The sequence below is a fragment of the Oncorhynchus mykiss genome, chromosome 12, assembly GCF_013265735.2.
Source record: "Oncorhynchus mykiss isolate Arlee chromosome 12, USDA_OmykA_1.1, whole genome shotgun sequence".
Classification (NCBI taxonomy): domain Eukaryota; kingdom Metazoa; phylum Chordata; class Actinopteri; order Salmoniformes; family Salmonidae; genus Oncorhynchus; species Oncorhynchus mykiss.
The window spans coordinates 26,990,132-27,001,252 of record NC_048576.1 but is presented as its reverse complement, the minus strand read 5'-3'; the positions used below and the strand labels follow the sequence as shown (position 1 = coordinate 27,001,252).

The window sequence follows — 11,121 nt, the reverse complement described above, 5'->3', positions numbered from 1 at the left end:
GAGGAACATAGACACTGTATGGGGGTTATATTGGCCTGTGCCAGTTGGCAATACAAATGTCGTAATTTCATTATATGCGTAGGCTACTGTAATCATTGATAATAGTAATAAGAACAGGCAGGTTTTTGTAAAGAGAAATATTGACATCCACCCACGTGGACCATTCTACACAAATCAAAAAGTAACAGAGGTCTTAACAGTAGGATAACTACTTTGTAATTTATCTCAGTAGAGATTAATCTCTCCTCTTGGCTCCTGTGCACCTGTCACTCCAAATCCCCATGCACTCTGAGCTCGATTGTTCACTGGCCCCATCGCTGTCACTCCTGTAGCTCTCTCACAAGCATGATGAGAGAAGTGCATAGTTGCACTATCAGCCTTGGGTCTCAGACTTCCACCAACACAAACTTCAGGGGGAAAAACTCACAGAACTCATAAGGATAAAGAAGAATAGAATTGAACAATAATTCAAATAAGACATATGAAAGCAACACAACACAGGATGAGGAGAAAACATGCTTTGGGCTAATAGCACAAGTGGATGAGGATAAGTAGCACCTCTGCTGTTCCAACACCCATACAGATGATTTTGAGGGGTCATAACAAAACCAGGTGGACCATACACTGAGTCCTCATGGGGGAGATTCCGGGAGACCAGAGGTAACAAAGCACTGGCCTGGCCGGTTGTGTGGTCTTATCATTGCCAGCAGGTAGAGAGGAGTGGTTACCCTCACTGCCTCAAAGGCAAGCACAATGGCTTTAAATCTGAAGCCAACAATAACTGGGAGCTTGTATGGAGAGATGAGGAAAAGGTTGACATGGGCTGGCTTTAAGAAAAGCTCAGATATACAAGTATTTAGTCCACACAAACAAAGTTAAGTCCACAGACAAGACCTCTCTGACACTGGCAGTCAACAGCTTTTTGTTGGCAGCTACTTGAAAGCAAGGGGAACAGCATCATGTTGTTTTGACCTCAATGCTAGGCTGCTGTCTATCTTTGCGGCTCATCTGAGGATAGGAAACGTTTCATATTAGAATCAGAGGAGTCTCCGCTGCCCTCAGATGACAATGTGCCTGTACCTTTCAAACGAGAGAATCTCATTATCTGGAACCTGATACATTCACTTCACTGAGGCTCAGTGACAACGACAGCTCAGAAGTAAAAAAAAATATGTCACTGTTTAAAAAGGAAACAAACATCATTAGTGAGAAGATCTTGCTATTTTTACTCTCCCACGATGATAGAATATGCTGTTAGAATAAGCTTTCACATGATACTGTGCAACGGAAAAAGGAGGTGGGGTAGGGGATGGGGTGGAGGGGTACTGTAGAAATCCAGTGAAATCTAAAACCAGGGAGACTGCAGCATTAGAGTGGGGCTAAACCACTGCAGTGGGAAATCTACATACTTCTACTACAGCTTTGTAGTGGATGCACTGCGCTGCAGTGACCCAGCCTTGGCCCACGTACACCTCAAATAGTCTCACAGTCCAGTTCACATTTGTATTTCGTTCACTTGTTAATGTTCAAATGTGTTCTATTAAATTAACATCACATAGAGCTTTCAGTCTCTCTCTATATATCCACATAGGCCTATACACACTTATCTAAATCAGGAGCAAAAACAAGAATAGTTCCAGTTTCCTGTGTCGCAACTCCTCTGGAGACTGCGTGGTTGAGCACAGTAGTTGGCCGCAAAAGGTCTTGGATGACGGCCAGGCAACCTCAAGAGTAGCATTTCCCATCATCTCAATGTGTTTACAGTTCAGGGAACACAAGGAATTACATAACTCAGGAAAATGGCTCTTCTCTCATGGTTTGGACACAAAAGACTGTCACACATAAATACACAAAGATGAATAGCTGTAAGGTAATCATACACAAGCTTTATGGTGTTGCCTACTCAATTGTGGTCAGGGTGTGAGATTTAATTTGATGCATTTCTAAGTATTTTTCCAGTGGCAACACACCAACATCTTGTAGTTCCAGGTGTTTTGTCAACACTACCACACGGACTCTAATATACTATTTGTGAAGTAGGCTTCAAACTATTATGCCATTATGTCTGTTCCCTCTCACTGCAAATCCAGATAACACAATACCTACTGAGCACAGACTGGTTGAATCAACGCTGAAATTTGTCAAAGTATGACGATGTGCAATCTAAGTGGAAAATACATTGGATTTGAAAAATTCATTAACGTCAACTTTTGTTTCGAGCGTGAAATTTCAACCACAGGATTATCTCATCATGATAATCAATTTTAAACAGACAAACCTTGTTGAATTTGTACCTTCAAGACAATGTCAGATCTTCAACCGTATAGCCACCCTCAGAAAGAAAGAAATCTGTGCAGCACCACCTACTGGAGAGTATTTCCATCTACAGCTATCCATTCAGGATTCCATCCAGGTTTTTAAACATGCCCAACCCTGCTTAACTTAGATGTTTATCACTGACTACTACCAATGGGCTATCTTCAGAATGATCATTGAGAGATCTCTTAATAACTAAATAGATTCACTGTTGCTATTGAAGTAATTCCAAAGGGTAGGTTAACTAGGCTTAAGAGTAAAAATAAAATGTAACCATACCTTATGTCATATCATCAATGATACTATTTAGGCCCATATATAGCATTTGCCAAGTCATCCACAGCTATTGTCTTGTTTCAATTCAACCCAGAGTTCAACTAAAAATAGACAATACATATAGGCCTAGGGTTTCGGGTTGATTTCAAATTTCATCTTCAAGATAATAATGAATATGTTGGATTCACATCTCCATCTAAACCACATATCAATTGCTATAATCTGCACAGAAACTCAAACACCATTGATCACTTACACTATGTACTTTAATGTAATCTCAACTGCAATCCAGCTCATTGGGTTGTGCTATTAGATAAAGCACAGTGATAACACATTAAGTTGTATAATAAATACAAAATATCTGACATTGAATTCCCATTTGAACTTGGTTGTGCTTTAAAATGGTTGAAAGTGCAGTGATAACACATTTAAATAAAAAACAAAAATCTGGTTGAAAGCATAGTGATAACATTGGGAATTCAAAAAACTTCTGGCAGTCTTGAGTGGGTGAATAAAGGTTGAAATCTCACTGATCAACATCTCAACCCATTAAAAAAATGTCAATGTTGAAATGACGTGGTGTGCCCAGTCTCACTGATCAACATCTCAACCAATTAAAAAAATGTCAATGTTGAAATGACGTGGTGTGCCCAGTGGGTAGCCGAGAGTCAATGGTTGTACAGCAAATGGGGAGGAATTTGGAGGCTTGCTCACAACAGATGATACTGCAAACTGACCTTGAAGTTCTTCTATTTCAGCATTAGCAAGCTCCAACCTAAAAATCAACTATTATTGGCTGCTAGCGCCATCAAAAGATATAGGATTGTATGCTCCTGGATTGTTGGTCTCATTTGCTGTTGTAAAGTTATTTGTCCAGCAGAGGGTAGTGTCTCTAGATCCACAGATATATAGGCCTTATTTCTCATTGACGCCAAACCCATCACTGGTGTGTGTGTGGCCAAAGAGCTCTATTATCATGTAAATGTGACGAAAGCGTCAGTTCCAATCCAAGTGCCAAAGCCGTTTAGTAAACTCCAGGCGCTTACATTTGTTGGATGATATGAAAATAGAGCTCCTTGGCCATGCACACCAGTGGTGGGTTTGGCATCGAAATGAGAATGCATGAGCAGGAAAAAAAAGCATGCCTACTGTAAAATATGGTGGTGGATCTTTGATGTAATGGGCTATTTTTCCTCCACTGGTCCTGGGGCCCTTGTTAAGGTCAACAGCATCAATAACTTTACCCAGTACCTGGATATTTTAGCCAAAAACCTGGTTACTTCTGCCAAGAGGCTAAAACTTGGCAACACGTGGATCCTCCAGCAAGACAATAACCCCAATCATTTTAATATTTTTTTAATCACAAAGAAATTGTTAATTGGCCACAAAAATCAACATTTTGCAATGGCCATTTCAGTCTCCGGACTTGAAAGCGATTGAAAACCTGTGGTTTGAAAAGGGCAGTCCATAGAGCAATGTATATCAAGGATCTGGAAGTATTCTGTATGGTGGAGTGGTCTAAGATACCTCCCAATGTGTTCTCTAACTCAAAACATTTGACAGAAAACGCTCAGTGCCGTTAACCTCACAAGGTGAGGTATTGAAAGGTATTGAAAACAGGGGTATCAAAAATTTGACCCACCTTGTTAAACAAAATCTCTTTCTCTGAGCGATTGTATTAGTATCAAATAATATACTTTCCCATTTTTAAGTATTTTAATTATTTTATAGTAATTTCTGCTCAACTTTATCAAGGGTGTCAATAATTTCAGACCCCACTGTATATGCTACATGTAGGCATAGAAATTTGAACATTTGCTTTCATTCATACCAGCTGCTTCGGCATGTACGTGACAAATCAAGAAATTGATATACATATACAGCCTATTCCTTATTGTTGAAAAAGTTAATTGATACAATTACACATGTCCTTTGTCAATGCCAGTGAGAAAACACATACTAAAGCTTCCATAATTGGTTTTGTCAACATGGGAAAACTCATCTTTGGGCATGAAATTGCCACAGATAGCTTACCACAACAAATTCAGTTGTAACAGCTGACAGAAAACAATAACATAGGGAAAATCTAACTTAAAAAGGGGCAATCTGCAGCAGTTACATACATTTGTAGACTTTAATTAATGTTCTTGAAGAATAAAACGTCAAGATGCCTCATGAGATTACTGCAACTGCCATACCCAATCAGAACACAAAATGTCTTACTCCTTTGTTTGTAATTAATGTTGTAAAAAGTAAACAAACACTGTATAGCCTAAAAACATGATTAAAACTATAACTTTGATACCATCATTGATACATATTAGGTCTGTTCATGCGTTTGAAAGTGGTTAAATTTCTTCTGCCCTATCCCTCAGCTGTTTACCAGATCAGTGGGGGGTGACCGCTTTGTTGTTGTTGGAACTGCAGATTGCCACTTTAAAGACAAGAATCATGATAAGATGTATTAATGCTCAAAATACAAAAATAAAAACATGTAGCCATGTGCTCAGTAAATACATAAAACTAACTGTAGCTAGGACAGGTCTTACAGATGAAACAGACAATGTAGTGTAGAAAAGAAAGTGCTGAGATATAGAAACAAATGCAGAGTTGGTCAATGAGTATAATATATCGAAAAGGTCTTACATTAGTATGATAATCACAGAAATAAGGAACATTTATGATGAATCTACTAAAATCGGCAATAAAAAAGTATCCCAAACATCCCCGTGTTTTTTGTCTTTTTATCTACAAACAAAACAAATGTATCAAGGATTTAAGTGCAAGGCAGCATTATACTCTTCATAGTGCTAGACAAAAAAAAAGGTAACTGAGGCAATATCCCAAAATGCCAACCAGCATGACACAATTTCACAGACTTTGCCAGCAGACAGTTGAGTTACGATTACCTGGGTAAAATCAATCTATATCAGTTTTCAGCAGATGGATTGGTTGTGAATACAAATTTAACATCATTTTTTAGAATTATTGCAGAGGTACTACAGAATACAAATCTAAAGAACAAAGCATTATTTTCAGATATCAGATTCTGTCAACCAAAAATAAAACATACAGCGTAACCATTATTGATGTAAGATTAAATCAATTCTAAACATAAAACACATTGAAACATACAGTTTATAGCCTACCAACAAAATCAGTTTCACGAAAATGTAAGACATTATCGATGCGGTTCCCCCTACATTTGATATCTAAAAAAGGTTAACTGACCTCCTATCCAAATGTGCATGTTGAAGCTGAATCTTATAAATGCATCACAATCTAATACCATCATAATAGTGTACTAGTACAAAGACTGCAGTAAACAGCTTTCTGTAAAGAAAGTCACTTTTTTAAAGACTAAAGGCTACCTACAACTTGACAGAGTGAACATACCATGTAGTTTAGCTACCAATATGTGTAATAAAATGTGATGTGTAGCCTAACGCTGGGCTGAGCAAATGCAAGGTATACTCATGCCTGAACATTTTAATGAAAGATTGCATGGGAGTTTGTATTTTGATGACTGTTCACAAGATAACGCAGCATGATAGAACAGCACAGGCTTCCTTATCCATTGCAACACAAATTCTAAGGCTTGTACATCACATTGAAATACAATAGCTTATTAATCAAAACAGCATATTTGCAATGTGTGATAACGGTAACAGACAATCATTCTATTTTCGGTGATGTAAACGTACTAGATGGTGTTTTTGGTGGCACATAGTATGAAAACGTGGGATACAGGCCTATATGCTAACTGTAGAGGTTTCATCCCATTTTTAGGGATTTGCTCCAGACATGTGTTTGCTACATTCAACAGGGCGCACCATTTCCACTGCTTTTCTTCCTTTACTGGTGAAGTCTGGCAGCTGCTCATAGTCCACTGGGCTTACAGGACTCCCAGACTCAGAGCAAAGATGAGGCATTCCATGGGTGATCCCCACTGGCCTAATCTTACTGTGTTGATTGTAAGGATGAGAGTCAACAGTCGATGTGTAAAAAAGGGCCTCACCCCCACCACCTGATGCCTTATCTGACCTCCCATAGTGAGCATGAGGTCGACCAGGGGCCTGAGGCCGACAGGATTCTGATTGCAAAGGAAGATGAGATGGCCTATGCAACGGTCCTGTATTCTGAGGGATAGAATTACAGGATACTCTGTCAGTCAGTTTGCTAGCTGAGATCAGTTGAGGTTTACAGTTTGGGACTCGACTGACAGACTGACTGAATGATACCACGTGTCCGTCTTGGGTTTGATAGAGACTGTGCGTCTGCTCTTTTCTTTTCCCATCTGCTCCAGGGTGGGTTACAGTCCCCTCAGTATCTGGTTGCCATGACTGCAACATGTTTCTATTGTCCCCATTTTCTGAAGTGGAAATGTGACCATTATTTTTGCGTTGAAGTGAGGACGCCATCTTTGACACTCTTTCAGTTCTAGGGCATGATGCTAGCGCTGCCCCACTCCCTAAATACATGTCAGTCATCTCTAACTCCAAGCTCTCTGTGTCCAGGGATCTACTCCTCCGATTTAAGGCCAGAGGACTCGACAGAGGAGCCAGTGGACTTGACTGATGGACTCGTGTAAGGCTAAGGTGACGTGGCAGGCTGGCGATTCCCCAAGTATTACTGAGGAGACTCCGTTCATAGAGGTCAAACATTTGTAAGTCACATTCAGCAAAAGCATCCTTTTGCAGGTAGCTTTCTTCAAACACTTCGTAAGGCGACGTGATGTCTTCCTCCTCCATTACCATATCCATCTGCTGATCATATTCCCCCTCATTATCTATGTCCACGACATCAAATGTGACAATGGCTGGGAGGGATTGCATGTTTTGGGAAAAGGGAGAGCCTGACTCAGAGCCTCCCATGCTTTCATTTGAATCACTATAAAACTGTGACTGTTTTGTAAAGTCCACTAGGGCTTGGGAGAAGCAAATTGCCTGGTCATCCTTCAAATCATTATTTGTTTCTTTAGAAATATCATGATTTCCTCTTAAGTTGGGGGACTGTGGCTTGTTTTGCTCAGGGCACATTTCTTGTGATTGACATGTTTTTGAAGCAAGGGAGCTAAAAGCTGCATCTGACATTCTCTCACTATTCCCACCATTACAGGCTTTGAAATATCTCTGCTCTATGGCATGCGATCGGTTTTCTTTTTTATTCAAAGCCTCTGGGTTGACCTGGTCCTCTTTCATAGAAGCTTGAGTTTTTGAGTTGACCTTAGAAATGCTTTCCTGGAAGCTATTATCTTGGTGGATCCTCCCTTTGGTGAACAGAGCCTGCTCTTTGGAAAGTTTACACATGCTTTTCAACTCCGCGCAGAGAAGGTCCTGCTGGATCAAAGTCAGCCTGTCCTCTTCCATTAGATCTGTTTCAGGAGTGAACATAGCATTTACATCACTACACTGAGCTGGCATTTCTAAAAACTCAAGTGGATCAGGCAGCTTAGATTTTTCAAGAGGTGGACTGATAAGACTATCATCAGGCTCAAAAAGCTCATACAGAGCGTCGCCACTGTAACTGTCCCTTGGTAGTCTATCCGTCCTGACATTGTCAACTTTGTCACGCCCGTCTTCATCTTGTCCTGGGGTGGTAGAGTCATAGTAACCCTCATCGCTGTTAGGAACTGACTCTTGATGGTCGCTCTGAGGGGTCATGACATCCGCAGATGTAAGGGTGGTCTCTGTAACTTCAAGATCACCATTGCTGTTGTTGCTGATGTCCATGTTATAGGAGCTAGATGGCTCTTCAGGTGTCATCCTAGGACTTTCACTGTGTTCTAGAAAGTCTGGTTCCTGGCTGTCTGTATAGCAAATGTTCTCTACAGCGTCATTTTCCCAGAGGTCATGGAGATAGTCTCCAGCCACCTCATCAGGGGTGGCCATTTCTTCTCCTCCACCCTGGTAGGTAACATAACAGGAACTCCTTTTGCCTGCATTTCGACTCCTTTCCCCCGAGACTGTGCTCTCTGCAATACTGTCGTCATCTTGATCAGCTATTATGTCACCACAGCCAGTGAGTGAGTCAAAACTCTTCAGAGACGCCACATCACCATAAAGCAAGCTTATTTGAGATGAGCCAGTAGGCAGCTGGGCGTTCACTGTAGACTCTAGGTTGGTGTTTGGGAGAGAACCAGGTTCAGTGGTTTCATGGAGTGTCTCTTCATGTTTATTTGGGTTATCATTCTTTGCAACAACGTCCTTGCCTTTCATCAGTTCCCCTACAAGAGAGTCCACACTCCTTTGTTTCACCATATTGTTCTCAGACACTATGACATCAACATTAATACATTCAGGCGCAATAGTCAAACAATCTTCGACATTTGCCGAAACAGGCACATTGGATTCAGACAAACTGTTCAGGCACTCAGTGTCATTTTGGTCAATCTTAGTCTGGGCAATAGGCACCTCTTTGTTGCAGACATGAGACATTGCAACCATTTCATTTTTTTCTAAATCACAATTTCTATTCTTTCTATGACGCCTGATGCTGTTAAAAAGTCCCCTCAAACCCTTTTTCTGACGGGGGAGGGAAAAGGACTTCTGATCACCAGTAGAGTGACCAAATTCACTACAACAAGTGCTAGGAGTCTGGCTGTGGTACTCAAAATCTCCTGCTGGAACATATCCACTTCCCAGGCTGTCCTCCCAACCTGCCTTGCTAAGTCCATCATGCGTTTTACTCTTGCTTACTCCCTTTTTAGAGGCACACTTGTTCTGATTTTTGTTCCTCCCTCCAAAGAAGTTGGGCAAAACACAAATGCTTTTACGTCCTCCAAAGAATCTCAATGCAGTCCTCTTCAGTTTCCCTGATGGCTGAGGCTCAGGGGGCACAGCATCAAATGTGTCAGATGGAGGCTTTACCTCAGTCTGTGAATCCTGGCCACCCATGGCTGTCTGCTCGCAGCCAGCAGACAAATGCTTTGTATAACTTGCTGGCTCCTTTCCTCCGCAGGGCTCCATGGCAACACAATCTACAGGAAGATGAAATGAACAGAGCGCATGACAGTCATCACCATCAGGTGCAAAGAAGACTGCTGCCATGCCATCCTACAAAACCATTTGCTTCCATGTTTTCTGAAATGTAGGACAAATGAAGGATTAGGCATAGAATGATTCGATTCTGTTTTATACACTGGTGGGCCTACATCAAGCATGTTGGAATGGTTTTCTTCACATTAGAGGAAATAACACGTTTATAGTTAATGATCTGACAAACCTTCACAACAGCAATGTCATGCTATCTGCATAAAAAGTGTAAAGCAAGTTGTCCATTATCTAGGTGCAACATTATGCGCAAATAAATAAACAATAGGATGTGCCAAAACTGTTTTAACTTGGCATAGCTATCAAGTCACCACCTGTAACAAAATCATTAGCTATGTAGGGATAATTGTTTATTATGCTATACTACGCGAGAAAACAGAGAAGCATGACGTTTGTTACCCAAGCAGTCGTCGGGTTAGGACAACAACAAAGCTTAGCTATGTGTAGCTAAATTAATGCCTAACGCTAGCTTGTGTGTGGCCTGTAAATCTGAAGGACGTAAACTACCAGCAAATTATCATCTACCTAGCTAATATTCCGAAATTGAGGTGATTGTATTAATCTAGCTTGCTAGCAATCTAGCTAGCTACTTCCAAGAAATAACATTTTACTTTCTTGCTACAGTAACTACCATTGTTGGGAAATATACACACTGGCAGCAGAGGTGATAAACTACGTTAGCTAACTAGTTAGCTAGCCTAGAATACAATAATTCCCTGCAAGCGTCAAACGGTGGCTAGCATAACAACGAGGGAAATTTTTCAAAACACCTTCCCAATAAAAGTCGTGTTTAGGCGATGGGGAGATATATAAATTAACCAACCTTGTTGTTTGGCTGCTACACCCCAGGATAATATACACAATAAATCCGATTCACTTTGTTCAGTCGCGTTAACAGTCTGGAGCCTCTTGTTCATATGCGCATTGAATTCTGGTAGTCGTAGTGAGGATGGGGTATGTCTTTCTTTTTAGTTATCGTCTATTGTAAATACTATAAGAAAAAAACACGAGAAATTAGAAACTTGTCAGTTGTAAGAAATCATATCTGATACATATTGTGAAAATAAAGTAAAAATAAACGACAAAATAATCACAAAACAGAAAAGTAGGGTCGGAGCTTGCACCCTTCTTGGCCTCCGGATGCTCAAACTAGGAAAATTTCGGCAACAAGACGTTCATTAAATAATTTGATGGTCAATTTATCTTTCATTAATTCTAGTTACGTAGTACCTACCTCAAATATTACAGTATGCCTGCACATTGTACATGTGTTACTGGCAGACCTTGCATATAGCTTCCGCTCTTATTTCCTATTTCACGTGTTTTTATATACATTGAATACTGCACTGTTGAGTAGGGTTTGCAAGTTTAGCGTTTCACTGTACACACACACTTGAAACGTTGTTAGGTCTACATGGCTATTATCATAGCTCAGTTGAAATTGTATTGTTAGTAGACTACTGGAACGTCAGTTACA

At 40.4% G+C, this 11,121-nt stretch overlaps 1 protein-coding gene across 2 annotated transcripts; it reads right to left on the bottom strand.

Moving 5' to 3' along the window:
• Positions 1-2,844: 2,844 nt before the first annotated feature.
• Positions 2,845-10,950, bottom strand: LOC110537298 (APC membrane recruitment protein 1). Of its 2 annotated transcripts, XM_021623227.2 has the most exons (3): positions 10,879-10,950; positions 10,468-10,635; positions 2,845-9,571 (listed from the first exon to the last, which is right to left on the bottom strand). In XM_021623227.2, the coding sequence occupies exons 2-3, from the start codon at positions 10,559-10,561 to the stop codon at positions 6,378-6,380; spliced, it is 3,288 nt and encodes a 1,095-aa protein (XP_021478902.2). In that variant the 5' UTR covers positions 10,562-10,635; positions 10,879-10,950; the 3' UTR covers positions 2,845-6,377. The 2 variants fall into 2 exon arrangements, with proteins under 2 accessions (XP_021478902.2, XP_021478903.2); XM_021623228.2 differs by lacking the exon at positions 10,879-10,950 and having other exon boundaries at positions 2,845-9,674; positions 10,468-10,783.
• Positions 10,951-11,121: the final 171 nt, after the last annotated feature.

Bases quoted from the DNA above. Each gene is read 5' to 3' on its own strand.
- LOC110537298 (XM_021623227.2), bottom strand. From the start codon at position 10,561: ATGAACAAGAGGCTCCAGACTGTTAACGCGACTGAACAAAGTGAATCG. The intron at 9,572-10,467 runs GTTGGTTAATTT...ATCTTCCTGTAG, and splicing joins TGTAGCAGCCAAACAACAAG to ATTGTGTTGCCATGGAGCCC.